The 21,438-nt window shown below is 40.8% G+C and overlaps 3 gene segments (V, D, J or C); all 3 read left to right on the top strand.

Annotated features, from left to right (window-relative positions):
• Positions 1–1,772: 1,772 nt before the first annotated feature.
• LOC128106837 (T cell receptor alpha variable 5-like) lies at positions 1,773–2,384 on the top strand. The segment is given in 2 exon segments: positions 1,773–1,824; positions 1,984–2,384. Coding segments are annotated over 2 exon segments (453 nt in total).
• Positions 2,385–9,274: 6,890 nt separating this feature from the next.
• On the top strand, positions 9,275–9,800 carry LOC128106821 (T cell receptor alpha variable 22-like). The segment is given in 2 exon segments: positions 9,275–9,326; positions 9,499–9,800. Coding segments are annotated over 2 exon segments (354 nt in total).
• Positions 9,801–20,132: 10,332 nt separating this feature from the next.
• On the top strand, positions 20,133–20,764 carry LOC128106805 (T-cell receptor alpha chain V region CTL-F3-like). The segment is given in 2 exon segments: positions 20,133–20,184; positions 20,349–20,764. Coding segments are annotated over 2 exon segments (468 nt in total).
• The last annotated feature ends 674 nt before the right edge of the window (positions 20,765–21,438 follow it).

The following is a 21,438-nucleotide window of genomic DNA, read 5'->3' as shown; positions in this document are numbered from 1 at the left end:
ATACTCTGAATTCCTTTGTGTCTGTGATGTTTTCCTTGTCATCTCCAATTTTATTATTTTTAGTATTATGACTTTTAGTATTTTAGTATTTAGTATTTTTTGTTAACTTAGGTAAAGGCTTGTTAGTATTTCCAAAGACCAAGCTTAGGTTTAATTAACAAATTGCACTGCTTGCTTTGAATTAACTTCATCCCTGATTTGGTGATCTCTTCCCATCTATTACTTTAGGGGTGTTGTTTGTTCATGTTTTTCTAAGGCTTTCAAGTGTTTCTTTAGCTATCGATTGAAGATTTCTCATTTTTTCCATATAGGTGGACACTGTTATAAATTTTTCTCTTGCAGGATATGGCAATCATGCCTTTAATTCTAGCCCCCAGTAGGCATATGCAGTTGCATCTTGTGATTTTTAGGTTAACCTGGTAAGAATTGACAACTATGTACATACTGAGTTCCATGATAGTTAGGACTACACATAGAGAGACCCTGTCTCAAAAATTCAAAACTGAATAAATGAACTTCTTCTTATGAATGCCTCTATTGTACCCCATGGATTTTGTTATGTTGTGTTTTCATTTTCCTTCAATTCTAGGAATTTTTAAATTTCCTTTTTGATTTCATTTTTTGGCTTCATTACTATTCAGTAGTATGATATATAGTCTCCATGACCTGTGTACTTTCTGTAATTCCCATTGCTGTGAACAGTTAGCTTTAATCCATAATATTACCACAATCTTATAAAAAATAAGATAATTTTAATTCTTTTGTATTTCTTAAGGCTTTAATTATGATAAACAATGTAATCTATTTTAGAGAAAGTTCCATATCTGTTGAGAAGAATGTATACTCTGGAACTTATGTGGAATGCTGTATAAATGTTTGTAAAGCCATTTGATCCATGGTGCCTTTTAATTCTGGAATTTTTTTCCTGATTATTGGGTGTTGGTGTTGTAAAGTTGAGCTGAGCTACGTTCCAATGATGAGTGGCTATTATAGTCACTAAGTTTTAAGCACCAGGACACATCCTTGTGTGTGTGTGTGTGTGGGGGGGGTGTATGTGTGTTTCTGTTTTCTTTTGGGGAAGGCAAGTGTCAGTTGCTCCAAAGTGCTGCAGTCACTTAAGGTGATTCCCCTTTCTATGTACCAGGCTTGTTTCTGATCCCTATCAGTTTTACAACCTATTCATTAGGCAGGATTTCACTGGCTCCAGAATCTGTCCAATTTGTAAACCTTAGGGTGTCTAATGTCTAAACCAGGTGTTGTCTCCTGAGAGTGTTGGGGTTTGGGGAGGCAGGAGAGCACTGGAATCTGTTACTGGAGGAATCAGTCCAATGTTTTCTAATTCTGCTCAGTAATAAATATCCTTTGTGATGAATGAGGCTGTTGAGGTTGTCTCAGTAATATTTATTCTAAGATTATACCAACCTATGAAACTGTTATAGGTAGACAACATTAAATCAGTTCTCAGCTCTGCATTCTATTTTCTTAAGAACAAATATTGACTAAAAGCAGAAAATAAACACATGAATAAAATATAGTAGTATAAAGGAGGATTGGAGCCACTAGTGTAGCTGGTAGGAACTGTCCACCAGGTGGCAGAGCATCTCTGTTGGTGCAAACTTAGGGACTTTTTGGTTGACTTCTGAAAGAGCTGCTGCAGTCAGCAGCCTTCTTTGAGGACAACTGAAGAAGCTGCAGTGCTGTGGAGGACAGAGGAGGAGAGCTGATCACAGAAGCATCTTGCCTGGTGAAAACCACAGTCCCCAGGGAGAGCAATGAAGACACTGACTGGACCTTTTGCCCTGTGCTTGTGGCTGCAGCTGAACTGTGAGTGGGGACTTTTGGGAAACAAGGCATTTGGCAATGTTCATTATCAGTCTGAGGAGCAGACTGGTTCCTCCAGATTGCCCATAGTCACCACAGGAATAAAAGCAAAGATTGGAGAATACTGGCCTGATGGTTTTTCTGCTGTTTCCTTTTGCACAGGTGTGAGCAGAGGAGAGCAGCTGGAGCAGCAACCTTCTCTCCTGAGTATCCAGGAGGGAGACAGTGCTGTTATCAACTGCACCTACACAGACACTAATTATTACTTCTACTGGTACAAGCAAGAGCCTGGGGCAGGTCTCCAGTCCCTTATAAATGTTCCTTCAAGTGTGGACAGAAAAGAAGAACAAGGACTCATTGTCCTACTGAATAAGAAGGACAAACAACTCTCCCTGAACTTCACAGCTGCCTATCCTGAGGACTCAGCCATGTACTTTTGTGCAGCAAGTGCACAGTGCTCCCCAGGCATCTGCTGTCTGTACATAAAACGGAGACCAGGGCCGGAGACAGATATATTTCCCATTGTTGAGATGAGGAATTCTCTGTATTTTATCTGTTTCTAAACATACAACAAGTGCTAGAGCATCTTGAATGACCTCTTAATGAGAATAACTAATTATTTATCAACATGTAGAGCTGACTGTCGGGTGCCAACTAGATTGCCCCTACTCCAAATACATCTCTGTGTCACTTGTAGAGAATATTCATCATGATGGAAAGGCTCTTATCTTTTAATGAAGGTACTTAATGTATCTATTAGAAGGTTATAAGCACACAGTGTAGGACAACCATTAAAATGTAAAGCAAAATTTTCTGTAAAGTATCACTACAATTAACACCATATAGAGCAGTTTTGACTTCCATGTGTACCCTGGCATGACTATTTCACAATGCCAATCATAAGGCTATTTTTTATGTTGTTATGATCTATTTTACACAGCACTCTATTATTCCTATTGTAGTCCCCTTTACTTTGAGCTGAATGGAGATACTTGAAGTGTGATGTTGCCTTTGCAAAGATAAGTTGATTCTTGAAGTCATTTAAGTTCCTCTAGAATAAGAGTTTTCTCAGCCTCTCCCCTGTTTCTCCCGAGCTCTCATTCATTTGTGCCACCAAACCCTCCCTGAATTTTTCCACTTCCACAACATTTTAAAAGAAAATTTTTCTTTCTAATATAGTAATTAAGGTTTCCTTTTATTGAGGCGTTGTTACAAACATTCCACGCACAGACTAGAAGGCCAGAGTGGACTTTAGAATTAATAATCACGACAGAGTCCAGCATGTCTGTCCTTGGCAGAAATGGTCTCTCAGCCACGTCTGTACCATAGAAGGGTATAGTCTCCCAGGGTGGTCTACTGGACACTTATGTTTCCTGTGTGATGCCATCATTACTGTGAGAAGAGTACTAAGCACTTCAGATCCTTTGTTTAGATCATTAGTAGTGACAGTGCTGATGCTGGTGTTCTCTGAGTGGAAAACAGTCAGATCATATTTTTCTTCAGGGTAGACATATTTAAAAACAAGCTCAAATGTTTATTTTCTGAAATGCCTTATGGTTAACAGTTGATGTTAGACACACTGATGCTTTCGCTTGTTGTTACTATCATTTTTATATCTATATGTAATCTCTTGTTCCTTTATCAAAATGACCATTTATCTTAGTAAGGGTAGCTATTGCTATGCTGAAATACCATGGACAAAGGCAACCTGGAGAGGAAAGGGTTTATTTCAGCTTACAGTTCCACATAACAGTCCATCATTGAGGGAAGTCAGGACAGGAATTCAAACAGAGCAGGTTCGTGGAGGCAGGAGCTGATACGAAGGCCTTGGAAGGGTGCTGCGTACTGGCTTGCTCTCCATGACTTGCTAGGATGCATCTTCTTTCTCAGATACAGAGGACACAGTCCCATATTGGTTGTTCCGGTCTTCTGGCTTTTACAAATTTTCTGTCCCCTCCATCCTCCCTGATCCCTGAGACTTAGTTGTAGAATTGTGTTGTAGATGCATCAGCTGGGTTTGGGCAAACTATGTTCAGTTGTCTCTGATCTTTGACCTGTTGGGTATCTTTGTAGTATCCTCTACCAGTTGCAGAAAGAAGCTTCTCTGACGGTGAATGCTGTGCTTATCTGTGGGCTTAAGGTTAAGTATTTAGAATGTAGTTAGACATTATATGGGTTGAGGAAAGCAGCAGTAGTAGGCTTTCCTCTAGGTTCCATGCCCCCCCCCAATCCCAGAAGTTTGTTAGGTTTACAGTGCCAGACAAAAATTCCCTCTTAATGAGTGGGCCTTGAGTCCAATTAGATGACTGTTTGTTGAAATCGAGATATGACTGCCACTTTTGCATCCTTGGGAATATCTTGTTGAGCTGGTCATTGCTATTGTTCAAAAGCTTTACAGAAAGGTATCACTATTGATTGCTTTTGGTTCTTGGCAGTTTGCAGAGTACCTTTCACTGTCTCTAACAATAAGGACTTAGCTTCAAATTCTGGGAAGCAACTATAGGCAACTGTAATACCCTATACTGTTTGGGGGAACTCTTGGACTTCCCTAATGAACAACTTGAAAAGAGGATTTTCATCCACAGCACTGGGTTTTTGTTAGATGGGCTCTTGGGAGTGCATTACCACCTCAAGTAGCATACTTAACGTGTGTGTGTGTGTGTGTGTGTGTGTGTGTGTGTGTGTGTAATATATTTACATATACTATACATTACTTTAATTGAACACTGTAGCTGGAAGTTTTCCTGTGTCCTGCCCGGTCCATAGCCACTCAGAACCAAGTAAACACACAGAGGCTTATATTAATTAAAACTGCTTGGCCATTAGCTCAGGCTAACTACTGACTAGCTCTTACACTTAAACTCAGCACATTTATGTTAATCTATATGTCGCCACGTGTTATGTAGCTTTACCTGTGTGCCATTACATGGTGTTCCCTGTACAGCAGCCTGGCGTCTCCTGACTCAGCCTTCCTCTTTCCAGAATTATCCTTGTCTGCTTATCCCACCTATACTTCCTGCCTGGCTACTGGCCAATCAGCATTTTATTAAACCAGTATACAAAAGCATTATTCCACAGCAGAATGTAAAATATGATCACCTATGGCTATTTATTTATTTATTTATTTTGAAACAAAGTCTCACTGTGTAGCTCTGGATGTCCTAGAACTCACTTTGTAGACCACACTGGCCTCAAACTCACAGAGATCCACCTGCCTCTGCCTCCCAAGTGCTGAGATTAAAAGTGTGTGCCACTACACCCAGCTCCCCTATGGCTTTTAAAAAATACCTGCTGTTATTTATTCTTTCTTCTTCCCTTCTCTCTCTATATTGCTCTCCTTCCATCAACACGTTAAAGGTTCCTTCCTTGTTTTCTTTGTTTCTATTTTATTAATTTCTACTCTGATTTTTATTATTTCTTGTCTACTGAACTTGGTTAATTTCCAAATTATGACTTGCATCATTAAGTCATTTCTTTGTGCTATTTCTGGTCCTTTCTTTCTTTTTATTTGTTCTTTGTGTCTTTCACACCATGCATCTTGATCCCATTCATTTCTCGTTCCCTTGTATCCACCCTCTGCCCTTGCAATCTCCCCACCCCAAATAACATAAAATAGAATTTAAGAGGAAAAAAAAGAAAATCTTATCACAGAAGCTGTAGTGTGACAGTGAGTCATGCAGTAACTCTTTTATCCATATATTTTTATGTATATGTGTTCATTACAAAGACTCAATGTTCTAGTTTGAGGTCTTTGTTTCTACTACTCAATCAATGTTGGATCCTCACTGGGACTCCTCTTGGATATCCTGTTGTTACCCTGGACTGGCGAGTGCTGCAGCTGGTGAGGGGCAGGGACATCCCTTCCACCCTTACTATCTTAGGGCCAGCTCTCCCACCTGCCATAAGGCATCAAGGTGTGGGGGCCAGGATGGGGGTGTCTCTCCTTCACCTACACCACCATATGTCAGGTGATGGGCAGGACCAGATCTCCCATGCTTTCATTCTTGGGGCTGCTCTCCTGTGCCCCCATCAACAAGATCATCTCTATTGTGCTGTCCAAACGAGGTGCAGGGCCTGCTTTCTCAAGTGTTGCAGCTGATAAAGAGGAGGGTCAGTTAGCTCTCTCATCAGCTAGAAGTGGGAGGGGCAAAACTGGGCATCTTTCTCTCACTCCAACCACTGCACCACATACAAGGGAGCAGAGCCAGTACCAGCTATGCCCCTTTCATGCCCTCAGAGCTGACTCTCCTGTGATTGGTTATGGTTTCTATAACAGGTCTGTGTCTTTTGTAAAGAAGAGATTATTTGATAAAGGCTGAGGACTACACTTACCTGTGGGTACAGTGACAGATATTTAGAATGTATTTAGGGATTACACTGATTTAGTAAGTTAGCAGTCGTCCGTTGTCCTGGGTAGCTGACTAGGTTTCCAGCACCAGGAATGGTATTTCTCTTGTTATTTCATATGTCCAGTTAGAGAACTGTTGATTGCCACCAAGTTATGAGTGCTGCTATTGCATTTGTAGGTTTTCACGCCATATTGATTCTTGTAGTTTATAGGCATCGTAGCTGGGTAGAATAATTGATTGCTTCTAACTTTTGGAAGCTTGCAGGTCAACCTCTGGTACTATGAAAGTTAGTCATCAGGAGAAGGACTTCAAGTCTGATCAAGCTGGGATCCTCTGGATCTTGTGTTTCAAATGCATGGTGTCGGCAGCAATAGGGACTCACTGGCAGCTTCTGGGATGAAACCAAGGTCAAGAATACAATAGTCTATAATGTTTTAGGAGTCTCCTGAAATTCTGGGACCAACAACTTGAATGAGGGATTCATGTGACCGATATTGAGGTTCTTTTTAGAAATATCTATGGCTCTTGGGGGAAGAATTGTCAGCCCAGATGAAAACAGTTAATGTAAATTGTGTGTGTGTATAAGTATGCATAGATATTTATAATTATGTGTATTTTATGTAGTTTTGGTAAATAGATACTAATATGTTTCCTTATAACTATTTTTGACATTTTTACTGTTATTTCACCCTCCCTGCTCTCTCTCCTTCTGTGTTGACCTCCCTTCCCCTTCCAAATACCCCACCTCATTTTTCCTGTTTCTCCCATTAAAGTACGCTTGTCATCTTATTCCTTTCTCTAGTGCTTCTCCCCATGTTCCCTTTTGTACCTTTCTGGCTTCTGTGGTTTCTCCAAGTTACACATTTCCATCTGAAGATTTGGAGTTACGAGTTCAGTGGCAGAACATGTGGCATTTGTCTTTTTGAGTCTCAGTCAACTCATTCAAAATAATCTTTTCTAGTTCCATCCACCTACCTGCAAAGTTTATGATGCGATTTTCCTCTACATTGAAGAATATTCTATAATGCATAGGGGCCACCTTTTCCTTATCAATTCATCAACTGAAGGACATTTAGTTGTTTCCATTACCTAGTAACTGTGAACAGAGCAGCAATGAACATAGCTAATCAAGTATCTGTGGAGCAGGATGTAGAGTGCTTTAGACATATACCAAGAAGTGGCACTGCTGGGTCATGTGGTAGATTTTGTCTTTAGTGCTTTGAAGATTCTCCACAGTACCTGCACCAATTTTTGTTTCCCCCAACAGTGCATGAGGGTTCCTTTCCTCCCACAACCTCCCCTAGCCTTCATTGTCAGTTGTATTTATTGGTTTGAGATACTCTAACTGTTGTGGGATGAAATCTCAAAGTTGTTTTAATTTGCATTTTTCAAATTGCTAAAGATGATGAACAATTTTGAGATATTTCTTGGCCATTTTTATTTCTTCTTTTGAGAACTCCATCTGGACAGTCTTGTCTTCTGACCATCTGCATTTCCTTCACCAGGAAGTGATGGAATGAAAAGGCTGGTTTATTGAGACTTGTGGAGATGGCCGGAAGTCACTTTTGGTGGTGGTGTCGGTCCACTAGGGGGCACTGCAAGGTTCCTAGAAACTACTTTTTCTTAAGGTGCCTAGAGGTTTGAAGAGCTGAGAAGAGACATAAGGACATAAGGCAATCCACTCACAAGGCACGGAGTAGGGGTGACTGTGTGGATTTCACCAGATATTTAGCTCCTAATCATTCTTTATTAAACCACAGATATCTAGAGCCTTTTCACTAGATCCTGTGTGTCTACAAATCTATTTTAAGAACAATTCTCTCAACAAAATTGAATCTCACTGGGCATTATGATGATGAACACTCAAGAGAGAACAACTTCACTGCTTTCATTTTTTAAAAAAATTTCATGTTGAAAATCCCCCAAACTCAAAGAACTAGAAATTATTCCAATACATTTTATAACACACACACACACACACACACACACACACACACACACACACACACACAAGTAGAGAGAATATATATACTCTAAGCTATAAAGAAAAAGAACAACTACTTGAGAAAAACTGGAAAATATTAGGTATGAAAAATAAAAGGAGTAGGACCTCACTGAACCTGAGCTGGCATTCATAGGCTGATTAGAATCAGCTGTATTTTCCTGCACAGCAGTCCAAAACAGCTAGGCAGAAGGCAAGCAATGGAAAAAAAGTCAGGGTGGAAATATGGCCATATCTCATTTTTTTTGTAGTCAACAAAACTGTCATTGGGAACATTTTCTATGCACATGATGATCTGCTAATATCAAGTTTTACAGCATGCTGATTTTTTTCATTGTGTAATTAAAGAATCCTGCTAGGACTTTCTCACTGGGTGTACTAATCACACTTAAGGGAGGGCCCATTCCCAGCAGTAGGTGGCCAACACAGAATGAAACCAAAGGTGTTTTATATCACATTGCATAGTTTGTGTGTTCTTTTTGGTCCTATTGATTTTTTATCTGTATTATATGGTTTTCTGTCTTGTGTTTTTATGGGTTTGTGTGTGTGTGTTTCTTCTTCATTATTGTTTTTAAATTCTGGTGTTTGGATATTTTGTTTGTTTGCCTATTTGTTTGCTTTCTAAAGAGAGGGAAAAAGAAAAGTCATGCAGTTGGTTGGGTGAGAATGTGAGAGAGATCTAAGAGGAACTGGAGGAGAGTGGACTATGATCTTAATATATTGTATGAAATTATTTTAGGAAATAAAAAATAGTGCTGGAAACGTTCAAGGCTCTGCTTAAGCCACTGGAGTTCTTAGTTTTCACACCAGTATTTTGCATTTATGTATTCCCCTTCCTCACACAATTTTTTCCCAAGTTCTCTTCTAAGAAGTGTTACATCAGAAATATACTGTCCTGGGACCTGCATATTGGCCTACACAGTTGTGGAGCAATTACCATGCAGAGTCATGTGTGGAGGTAGGTGGGGTTTCTTGCTCAGATGAAAGAGGAAGGCAGGTGATTTGGAGAGAACCTGTTGTGTGTAAGCACAAGTGTGTCTGCCCACAAGACTTGACACCCTCATAGCTGGAGAGAGGACACTCCAGAAATTGGACAGGGGCCATGGAGAGGAAACTGGGTGCTGTGCTGGGGATTCTGTGGGTGTGGATTTGCTGTGAGTTGTGCTCACCTAAGTTGCTTTAGGGATTCTCCATAAATGTCAGTGGTGGAGGGGAATGAGCCAACCCAAAGCTCCTGTGCAGTCACCTCATGGTGTCTCCTGGGATATTAGACAGGTGTGGGTGAAAAATCCTCACTGATTCTGGTTTGCTTTTGTTTCCCAACAGGGGTGAGAGGAGTTGACGTGGAGCAGAGTCCTTCAGCCCTGAGTCTCCATGAGGGAACCAATTCTGCTCTGAGATGCAATTTTTCTACCACCACGAGAAGTGTGCAATGGTTCCAGCAAAATCCCAGGGGCAGCCTCACCAATCTGTTTTACCTGGCTTCAGGAACAAAGGAGGATGGGAGGTTAAAGTCAACATTCAACTCCAAGGAGCGCTACAGCACCCTGCACATCAGAGATGCCCAGCTGGAGGACTCAGGCATCTATTTCTGTGCTGCAGAGGCACAGTGCTCCCAGCAAGCCTGAAGCCTGGCCCCAAACTGCAGCTGTCTGTGCCGCAACAGCCCTGCCACAGGCAGACTCTACAGCAGGTTTTGCACAGCTGTGGCTTTATGAGATCTCCACCAATTACAAAGAAGGTGTGAGGAACCAGGAAAATACTGCTGCAGATGGTTAAGCTTAAATTCAGCTGATGTGATATTGATTTGTAGAAGGATAGATGCTCAGAAACATCAGCTCACATGACTAAAATCTACACTTTATTTTATCAAATGCTGTGCTAATGTCATAAAATATAAACCCCTCTTGCACACTCCAGAATTATTTTGGTCTGTCCTCAAAATTGGAAACTGAGAGCAACTGTTTTCATCCTGTGTTTAGAGAACATTAGACAACACTTCCAACTAATCTGCTCAATATGAGGTTGATAAAAAATTAATTTGAGAATCTAATAAATCAGGCAAGAAAAATAAATCTTATCATTAAATCAAGACATGATTTCCACAATGTCTTGATATTTTAAAAAATATAATACATTTAATTGTGCAATATAAAACAAATAATTCACATAAAAATTATGTGAGCCAAAAGATATATCACAAACTACAGAGATGAATTTACAATTTATATCATAATAATATTTGCAGCAATTGATTCTTCTACCAAAACATTTATGTATCTGCAATGTAATATACATGCAAAATTTCTCATTAAAACATTGCTTTCTATGTCTAAAATAATTCTTTACAATAAAGCAACTTCTGTAGGCATCACTATCCCTGACTTCAAGCTCTAGTATAGAGCTATCATAATAAAAACAAGTTAATAACGGCATAAAAACTGACATGTGGACCTATGGAATCAAATTGAAGATCCTGACACACCTATGAACACCTGATTTTTGACAAAGAAGCCAAAACTGTGCAATGAAAAAAAGGAAAGCATCTTCAACAAATGATGCTGGCAGATCTGGATATAGAAGACTGCAAATAGATCCATGTCTATTACCATGCACAAAACTCAAATCCAAGTGGATCAAAGACCTCAACATAAATCCAGCTACACTGAAACTGGGTGAGGAGAAAGTAGGAAGTGGCCTAGAATGCATTTGCACAGGAGACTACTTCCTAAATATAACACCGGTAGCATAGACACTGAAAGCAATAAATAATAAATGGGACCTCCTGAAATTGAGAAGCTTCTGTAAGGCAAAGGACACAGTAAATAAGACAAAATGACAGCCTGCAGAATGGAAAAAGATTTTCACCAACTCCACATCTGACAGAGGGCTGATCTCTAAAATATGTAAAGAACTCACGAAAGTAGACAGCAAAATACCAAACAATCCAATTAAAAAATGAGTTTCAGAGCTAAACAGAGAATTCTCAAGAGAAGAATTCCAAATGGCTAAAAGACATTTAAGGAATTGCTCAACATGCTTAGTCATCAGGGGAATGCATATTAAAACGACTCAGATACAATCTTACACCTCTCAGAATGGCTAAGACCAAAAACACGGATGACAGCTTATGTTGGAGAGGATGCAGAACAAGGAGAAAACTCCTCCACTGTTGGTGGGAGTGCAAACTTGTACAGCCACTCTGGAAATCAGTATGGCGACTTCATAGAAAATTGGGCATCAATCTACCTCAAGACCCAATGATATAACTCTTGGGCATATACTCAAGGAATGCTCAATCATATCACAAGGACACTTGCTCAACTATGTTAATAGCAGCATTATTTGTAATAGCCAGAACTTGGAAGCAACCTAGAGCCCCTCAACCAAAGAATGGATATAGAAAATGTGGTGCATATACTCAATGGCATATTTCTCAACTGTATAAAACAGTAACAGCATGAAATTTGCAGGCAAATAGATGCAACTAGAAAATATCATTCTGAGTGATGCAACCCAGACTCAGAAAGACAAACATGGTATGTACTCACTCATAAGTAGATACTGGATGTAAAGCAAAGGATAATCAGACTACAACCCACAGCTCCAGAGAAGCTGGGAAACAAGGAGGGCCCTAAGAGGATGCACAGATCACCTTGGGAAGGGGAAACAGAGGAGATCTCCATGAGTAAACTAGGGATTGGGAGAGGCAATAGGGGTAGGGAATGGGGGACAAGAACATGAGGGAATGGGATGGTTGAGCTGGGGAAGAGATGGAGTGGGAGAGCAATGAATGAGATAACTTGATAGAGGGAGACATCATGGGGATAGGGAGAAACATGGTGCTAGGGAAGTTCCCAGGAATCCACAAGGATGACCCCAGATTAGAATACTAGCAATAGTGGTGAGGGTGCCTGAACTGGCCTACTCCGGTAATCAGATGGGAGAATACCCAACTGTCATCATAGAGTCTTCCTCCAGTAACTGATGGAAGCAGATGCAGAGATCCACAGCCAAGCACCAGGCCAAGATCCAGGAGTCCAGTGGAAGACAGGGAAGAGGGATTCTATGAGCAAGGGGGGAGGGGGTCAAGATCATGATGGGGAAATCTACAGGGACAACTGAACCAAGCTCCTAGAACTCAAGAACTTTAGACCGACAACTGTGAATCTGCATGGGACCGGTCTCAGCTCTCTGTATATGGGAGACAGTTATGTAGCTCCATCTGTTCGAAGTGCCCCTGGCAGTGTGATCAGGATCTATCCCTGGTGCATGAGCTGGCTTTCTGGATCTCATTACCTGTGGTCTGACACCTTGCTCTGGCTTGATGCAGAGGGAAGGGGCTTGGTCCTGCCTCAAAGGAATGTACCAGGTTTTGCTGTCCCCCCTTTGGAGAACTTACCCTTTAGGAGAAGGAGATAAGGGATGGGGGTGGGGGCAGGAGGAGGGATGAGAGGGGGATCTGTGGTTGGTATGTAAAATGAATAAAAATGTTTTTTAAATAGATTAAAAGAAGTGGATGTGTGTGGTACAGTAGAAAAAGAGCAGCCCCCGCCCCCAACAACAACAATAACAAAAACATTGCTTACAAAGAAAAACTGGAAACATCCTAAGGTCACACAATAGGGGACTAATTCATTATACAATAATTAAATGAGATCTAAACAACTGCTGTTTCTCAAGGGTTGACAGAATAAATTCCACAGTTGAAAACTCTAGCCTGCCACTTGTCTCTGTAAGGAACTGGAAAGCAACCATGCTCACTCATTCAGAAATTATCTGTTCATTGTGTTTTCACGTTGAAACAGCAGCTGAGTGGTTACAACAGCAACTGGATTGGCTAAACATTTACTTTCTAGAGTTTTACAAATACCCTGACCCCTTTTGATTCATTTAGCTTCATCCCCATTGCATGTACATCTATTTCAAATATAGATTATCTGTGCTTCCCAGGTAATAAACAATTCCTAATTGTCAGTAAGATTTACATGAGGATGGCTAGAAGTGTTGACCCTAGTAGTGATAGCTTCTGCAATAAGAATTGCTGATTCAGTCATCTCAGAGGGTTCACAAATAGCAACAACCATAATCCTAGCTTCTTGATAGTGTATGGTGTAGAATTAGGTGAGATTGGTACTTGGCAATTAGGCACAGAAAGAGGTACTCTGAAAAGGTTGTCTAACATCATCTTGATAGATGTTTTTCTTATCTCATTCCTGATTAATTTGGACTTGAAAGCACTTTTTAATTAAGAAACGAACTTGACAATTAAAGACAACAATTTTAGAATGTTTCTAGACAAAACATACAATAAATTTTTTAAAAAGCAATGTAAATGTTATTTTCTGTTGTAAATCCTTAAAATAAAAATCAAAATTAAAGTTCAGTCAAGATACAAAATGAGAAAAAGTATCAATTGAGAAAAGCACCTTCCATTCTTCTAGTTTTGCATCCACAGCCATCTGACTGGATCATTCTGTCCATCCCATGCTTCTAGAAGGCCTGTGAGCTCTCACACTTGAAGTTGACAATGCCCATTCTCTTTTTAAGTCTGGTTCACAGTAGTATCTGTCTGATGCACAATAGCTATCATCCTGTTATAGCCATTAATCATCTCCATTTCCTGTACCGACTCTTCTAGATTTCTTTCTCATTTCTTCTTCCTAAACTTAAAGTTTCTCATTAGCTTCTATCAAAGCTCGAATTTCATCCAGATACTGAACAAATTCACGTTATTCATTTATTCATTTATTCATTCATTCATTTATTTATTTATTTATTTATTTATTTATTTATTTATTTGTTTGTTTGTTTGTTTGTTTGTTTCTTTTTAGAGTACTGTGATTGGTTTCACTGTCTTCTCTTCTCCTGATCAAAATGATTCCTTTTGTGAACCTTTTTGTTTCTGGTCATCAGTAATGTCTGACAAAGATGTTCATTTTTTCTTCTTAATTTCTTGTTTCCATTTTATGTCTCTTCATTTTGAAGAGCCAATTGTTCATTAAATTTCTTCTCATGATCTGATTCATTTTCCACATTCTTTAACTTCCTTTTTTTTATTCCAACTCGTTTTCAAGATGATGAATTTCATCATTGTAAAACCAAGTATCACATCCACCTGCTGAACCATCTCCAGTTCACTTACCAGTCTCATTTCTTTTGTGTTTAGTTGATTTTCATTATTATTATTGTTGTTGTTGTTGTTTTTGAGACAGGGTTTCTCTGTGTAGCTTTGCGCCCTTCCTGGAACTCACTTGGTAGCCCAGGCTGGCCTCGAACTCACAGAGATCCGCCTGCCTCTGCCTCCCTGGGATTAAAGGCGTGCCCCACCACCACCTGGCTTATTTAGTTGATTTTCAAAGTTTACTTGTCCTTCTCTAGCCTGCTCAACTTCTCCAAAGCCAGCTGTTTCTTGAGCTGTCATCTTCATCAGTGACTGAGCAGTTCTGAAGAAATGTATCACGTTATCTTCATCTTTTAGTTCATTTGCTTCCGCCTTCGCTCAGGAGAACGTTGAATTATCTGCCAACTCTTCTTGAAGTGGCGCATCATCTGGATCAATTTTGACTAATTCTTTCCAGTTTATATTAGGTGACATCTTGAATTATTTCACTGTCTTTCCATCCTAAACCACAGCTTGCATTCAGGGGCTGTTGCCCATCCACAGCAACCACCACTCCTGGTTCAGCCATAGCCAGGCCTTTCTCTATCTAGAGCCATCCTCACACCAAATCTCCTGAACAAGCCAAAGCACAGTAGCTGCTAGGTGATACCACGTCCTGTCTTGATATTTTTATATAAGTTATAGTGCTGACTTTTCAATTTGTAAACTAATTTTTCCTCAGTATAAATTCCGTTGTGTTTTATAATACTATAGGCCACCTTTTCTGTATCTGGAGAGAGAAAACAATTTTCTGTTTTAAATCAGGTCCCACAAACTTTATCACTACCTCTGTTGAGAATTTGAGCCTCCCAGTTATCTCTGGAAAGAGGGTACTTAACTCCAGAAAGCCACCAAGAAAGCTGTCAATGTGACTTTGGTTTCATATTTATTATATATTATATTATATATTATAATTATCTATATTAATTATTATATATTAATAAACTGTCATTCTCAGGTTCTCCATGTTGCAAGATTTATGTGTTTCTTACAAGAGAGGTATGTTAGGTTTAATGATAAAACAGAGCCTCATCAAGGAGCATCCTGCTTATCTCTGCCTAGGCTATCTAGTCCACCACCTTATCACACCACATATGATCACTATATTCAGCAAAGTTCAGTTTTATTTTATTTTATTTGACTATAAATTTAATATCTCCCATGATCCACTATCATTCCATTTATGTTATGAGAGCTATGGAAACACAGATAACATCTTATCTAATATTTTAGGTACCTGTCAGGGAAATATCAGACATGTTAGATGCCCGAGAATGTGAATGGCCTTAGGTTTTCACACTATGAGACAGTTTCTCCCCAGTCCCTTATCACTCTATGCCTGACATTGCTCTCTATAGGTATTTTCTGTGTTCAGTGGCATAAAAGAATTTCAAAGCCAGAAGAATTCATAGAAGTCCCTTATCCAATTCCATTTCAAGGAAGAAAGTATCTGCAAAATGCCATTATAAAATGATTAGATGAAGGGCTGGGGAGATGGCTCAGTAGTTAAGAGCACTGGCTGCTCTTTGAGAGGAACCAGGTTCAATTCCCAGAGCCAATTTGGCAGCTCACAACCATCTGAGACGTCATATGGAAACCTATTTCAACAAGCTAACAAGCTAAGAGGATCTTGTTTACACCTAGAGGTATAATCCATAGGGAATTGATGTGTGGTGAAAAGAGGGGACCCTGCAAGCAGGTTGCAGTAAGGCAAAGAATTATGTGGAGAGATGGGGATGGAAGGGGTGGGGCCCTGCATCTAAACGAAGAGTTGCAGTGTCCAATGAATGAAGTTCAGGAAGGGGACCTGTAATCAGGTTCTTAATAGACTGAGGATGAGAATGAAGAGCTTGTAATGGAGGACAGGAAGGATAAAGTGAATCACTACCTGAGTCTCTGCCAGTGTAGTCACTGCAGTAGAAAGTGTTTTTATTTATGAGGGTGACACAAAGAAAATGAGATGGGCTAGATGGGGTGTTGAGAGGATCCATAGTAATGAGTGAAGCTGGTTTGTATGCAAGGTTTGGTGGAATCCCTGGGGAATGGAGCAGAGATCAAGGACAGGCCCTTGCCAAGTGGTCAGCTACAGGGCTTGGGGTGAAACTGGGAAAATTGCAATGTAGGACAGCAAGGAAAATAAAGATGGACTACCTGATTCCTAGAAATGTGTGGCCACCAGGCTCCCAGGTGGAGTGTCTCTTCGGGCATTTGACAAAAAGGAATGTCAGGGAGGAAAGGAAATGCAGCAAGGGTCTGCTGAGTCCTCAGTGAAGGGAGGAAGAGTGAGAGGACAGGTGAGTGGTCAGTTACAGGACTGGGGATGGTACCAGGGAACTGAAACAGAGGACAGGAAGGACAGTGAAGATGGCCTTCTGCTTCCCAAGACTGTTGTACAGTGGGTTCACAGTTACATAGTGTTTGTGGGTATTCACAGTTGAGACAAAAGAGAGGAAATGGGCTAGAAACGGGGGATGGAAGGGTCCATGGGAAGGAGCAAAGCTGGATTTATTGCAAAGTTTCACAGATTCTCCAGGGAATCCATCACTGCTGTTCTGTCAGTAATTCAGTCTCCAATCACTGGATGCTGTGAGAGTAAACCTAATGGATGTTGCTATTCTTAATATCAAATAATGCCTAAGAACTTTCCAAAGAGTAGATCCTATGTAGATTTATGATTCTAGGCCAACTTCTCTGAAAGGTATGATGCCTGCAAAAAAAAATTTCATATTTCTATTATCAAGAAAAAAATCATTGAAATGAAAAAAACACATGGTCCTCTTGCAACTTAAAGCCTGTGAGAGACCTGAAAAAAGCTTTTTCCTGAGTGACATAGCTCTCTCAAGGACAAATATTGGCCTAATTGTCTGTCTCCAAGAAAAGGCGGAGTTTTTTGATGACTTATCTGAGCATTCTGCAATAAGGGAGTGCATTAGTAAATACAATTCTAGGCATATGAAATGGCACTCATGCACACACATGAATACATCACATATATACATTTATAAATGAAACCATGTATATATATATATATATATATATTTATATATGAAATATTATACATGAACTGTGGTGGATTTAAAGAGAAGAAACACTTACTAGTGTGTACAAATACCATTCTTGACCTCTCAGTACTAGGACTCACTTGATATAACATATTGCTGTTTTATGTGTCTGAGTTCCTCATACAATCAAAGGACACTTAACCAGAGGCCTCACTGGTAGAGGATGCAGCCATAATGTGGTAGTAGGCTTCAGCTGCTGGGGAGTATGCAGAGGATTCACTTCCTTGTGCTGATTGTGCAGGCTTAGGGCAGAAGCCCAGCCTTTCTCTCAGTGGCTGAGTGGATGACATAAGAGGTAGAATTGTTCCTGAGAAAGAACAACAACCCGTAGCTGTAGCTGACCAACAGCTAACAACTAACAAGTCATCACATTCTAAACTGGATCTTACTTTAATTTTGGGAAGAACAATGAAGACATATATTCCTACTTTATTCATGTTTCTGTGGCTGCAGCTGGATGATGATTGAAGATTTTAGGACAACAGATTATTTCCTGGACGTTTCTGGGACACCCAGGAGGAACTCTATTTTAGTCAGATTTTCTCTAGTGACTGTAGAAAAAGAGAATGCTCGACAGTGATGACCTGACAACCCTCTCCTTTCTTTCCATCTTTGTGCATAGGGGTGTGTAGTCAGAAGTTTTTCTGTGTTCCGACGTGGCCGTGGACAGGACAAATCTCTCACCCACAGTCCTGCAGCCTTTTATAAAATAATCGCATAGAGGATTAATATTATTTATACCTGCTCGGCCATTAGCTCAGGCTTAATACTGACTAGTTCTTACATTTAAATTCAGCCCATTTCTGTTCATCTATATGTTGCCATGTGTTCCATGGCTTTACCTGTGTGCCGTTACATGCTGCTCCCTGGACAGCAGGCTTGTGTCTACTGACTCAACCTTCCTCTTTCCAGAATGCTCCTTGTCTGCTTATCTCACCTATACTTCCTGCCTGGCTACTGGCCAATCAGCATTTTACTTATCAAAACACATTCAGAGCATAAAGAATGACATTCCACAGAAGGGGTGAGCCAAGGTGAGCAGGTGGAGCAGCATCCTTCCACTCTTAGAGTCCAGGAGGGAGCCCGCGCTGTCATCAACTGAACTTATGTAGACAGTGCCTCGTCCTACTTCCTTTGGTATAAGCAAGGACCTGGAGAACATCCTCAGCTTGTCATTGACATTCGTTCAACTGTGGAAAGAAAGCAGGAGGAAAGACTGACCGTTTTACAGGATAAGAAAGCCAAACACTTCTCCCTGCACATCACAGACACCTGGCCTGCAGACTCTGCCCTGTACTTCTGTGCTGCAAGTGCACACTGCTCCACAGGTACCTCCAGCCTGTCCTCAAACCTGCCAGTAGTTCTGGAACTCCATCTATACACTGTGTCGCAGGCCTTCCACTGCACTGGCCAGGTTTTAGTTAGCAAGTGCCAACTATAGTGTAGACATTAAAAACACAAAATAAGCCGGGCGGTGGTGGCGCACGCCTTTAATCCCAGCACTCGAGAGGCAGAGCCAGGCGGATCTCTGTGAGTTCGAGGCCAGCCTGGGCTACCAAGTGAGTGTCCCAGGAAAGGCGCAAAGCTACACAGAGAAACCCTGTCTCGAAAAACCAAAAAAAAAAAAAAAAAAAAAAAAAAAAAACCACAAAATAAAGTTAGTTTCAAGTCACTCTAAACAATTTAGGAGAGTTTTCTCCAGTTTTAAAAATTGAAATATAGTTTCATCATTCCCTTTCCCTGTTTGCAGCACATGGTGATTTTGTTACAGAGAACCAGAACTCCTGCGCTACAGAGAAGAAGAGGCTATGGCACACTCAGCCTCCAGATAGGACGTTTACATCACACACCCTCCTCTGAAGGTCAGAGGTCACTGAGGAAGAGGGGGTGGAAAGACTGTAAGAGCAATAGGTGGGGAATGACTACAAGGAGACAGCGTTTACTGGACTCAGCAGGGCAGCTGCACACATGGACTCACAGAGGTTGACAGCACACTTAAGACTTGCAATGGATCAGGCCAGATGCAATTGCAGTAGGACAGAGGGAAGGTGGGCGTCCCACCCTAAGCTAAGGAGTTAGGGCTTGCTGGTAGCTGCTGGAATAGAGAATAGGTTTCTTGAAAAATGCAGCCCCTGGTGCTTAGACTACCCTCCACTGAAGGCCATATATCCAAGAATATGGGCAGGACAAACTGTAATGCAAACCTTAAGGTATTTGTTTTAAAAGGAGGGGGACTGGGTTGGTAGGGAAGAGTGGATGTATCTTGCAGGAGTATACGGACCAGGTGAATATAAAAAAATATTCATTGGATAATATTCCCTAAGAGCTAATAAGATGAGAAAAGTAGATAAATTTTCTAAATTAAATTTAATATACATGTATGAATATTATTTTATACATATTCATACTACTAAATACCATAGCATACACATAGCTTGGTAACATTTGTGATTTCAGGAATCCATTGTGGAATTGAGACCTCCCTCTTTAAGAGAGGTTTCAAATTTATTCAGTGTATTGTGCAGACATCTGTGGTGCAGTTTGAAGGGAAATCAGCAGAGGGCGCTGTCTCTTCAGATGTGGTTAATGTCTGCATCCAGGTGGTGGCTTCACGTGGCAGACTGTCACTGTGCAGAAGGAGGTCCTTGTTTATGAGTGAGGAGTTTCAGTAAGGTCCTGCAGGAGACTTGCCCTGTGAGTTTGGTGCACTCAAGAACCAAGTGTCATTTTCTCCTATGAACATGCTTCCTGACACCTGCTCAGTTCTGCTGCTGCTCTTAATGCTCAGTAAGTTACATTTACCCTAAGTGTGGATAATGTCATTGTCTTACAGCTGTGGAAGTCTTTACCTTCTTCCTCACATAGCAAAATGACTCCTTATTTATTTATTTATTTATTTATTTATTTATTTATTTATTTATTTATTTATCTGTTTTTTAACTGATTTTTAGGGATGAGCAATGGTGACTCGGTGACCCAGACAGAAGACCTGGTCACTGTCACAGAGGGGTTGCCTGTGATGATGAACTGCACCTATAAGACTCTTAGTTCAGCTCCTGTGGTTTTCTGGTATGTGCAATATCCCAACAAAGCCCCTCGGCTACTCCTGAAGAGTGCCACAGACAACCAGAGGACAGAGCACCAAGGGTTCCAGGCCACTCTCCATAAGAGCAGCAGCTCCTTCCACCTGCAGAAGTCCTCAGTGCAGCTGGCAGACTCTGCCCTGTACTACTGTGCTCTGAGGGACACAGTGAGGAAGACTGCAGGGGAAGCTGCACACAAACCCAGGGTGCAGGAGGCTGAGGGGAGTGGCCCTGTGAGGGAGGGCTCTGTGCCTTCTCTAAGTGGGGTCTACACAGCCTCCTGAAAAACAGCAACAATCTCAGGTCAAATTCCTAGAAACCTAGGAATCTGTGGATACTCTGATAGGATAGGATGGAAGTCATTGCTAGAGACAACCCAGGCTTTGATCCACAAAAATACTGTTCTCTCCCTAAGTGAGGACTTCTCAGAGAAAAACATCTCCAAGAAAAGCTGGACATGGGATTTATCTCTACCAAGATGTCTTACAAAATTTAATGATTTAATTGTCCAGCAATCTTCTGATCTTACCCCACAAATTTATGACCAAATGAAGAATATAGGCTTTAGTATTTAAAAATCTACTTCAGTCTTACTCTATAAGCTATTAGATTCTTCCTCTCCTTGGCCAATGTTACAGAGAGTTCAGTCAGACTTCTGGTCTCAGTTACTGTTTTATTGCTGTGAAGAGACGCCATGACCAAGACAACTTACAGAAGGAAGCATATAACTGAGGACTTAATTACACTTTCAGAGGGTGAGCCATGATGATTGTGATCACATGCATAGTAGCAGGCAGTTGCCATGTCCCTGGAGTAGTAGCTAAGAGCTTCTATCTGATCACCAACAAGAGACAGAGAGAGTGAGAGACTGGGCCTGGCTTGGGCTTTGAAATCCCAAAGTCCACCACCCGTGACACACCTCCTCTGATAAGGCCATGCCTACTGATCCTTCCTAAAC

The sequence above is a fragment of the Peromyscus californicus genome, unplaced genomic scaffold (genome assembly GCF_007827085.1).
Source record: "Peromyscus californicus insignis strain IS unplaced genomic scaffold, ASM782708v3 Scaffold_12__1_contigs__length_115047231, whole genome shotgun sequence".
Taxonomy (NCBI): Eukaryota; Metazoa; Chordata; class Mammalia; order Rodentia; family Cricetidae; genus Peromyscus; species Peromyscus californicus.
The sequence above is the reverse complement of the archived record's forward strand: the minus strand, read 5'-3'. Positions and strand labels throughout refer to the sequence as shown.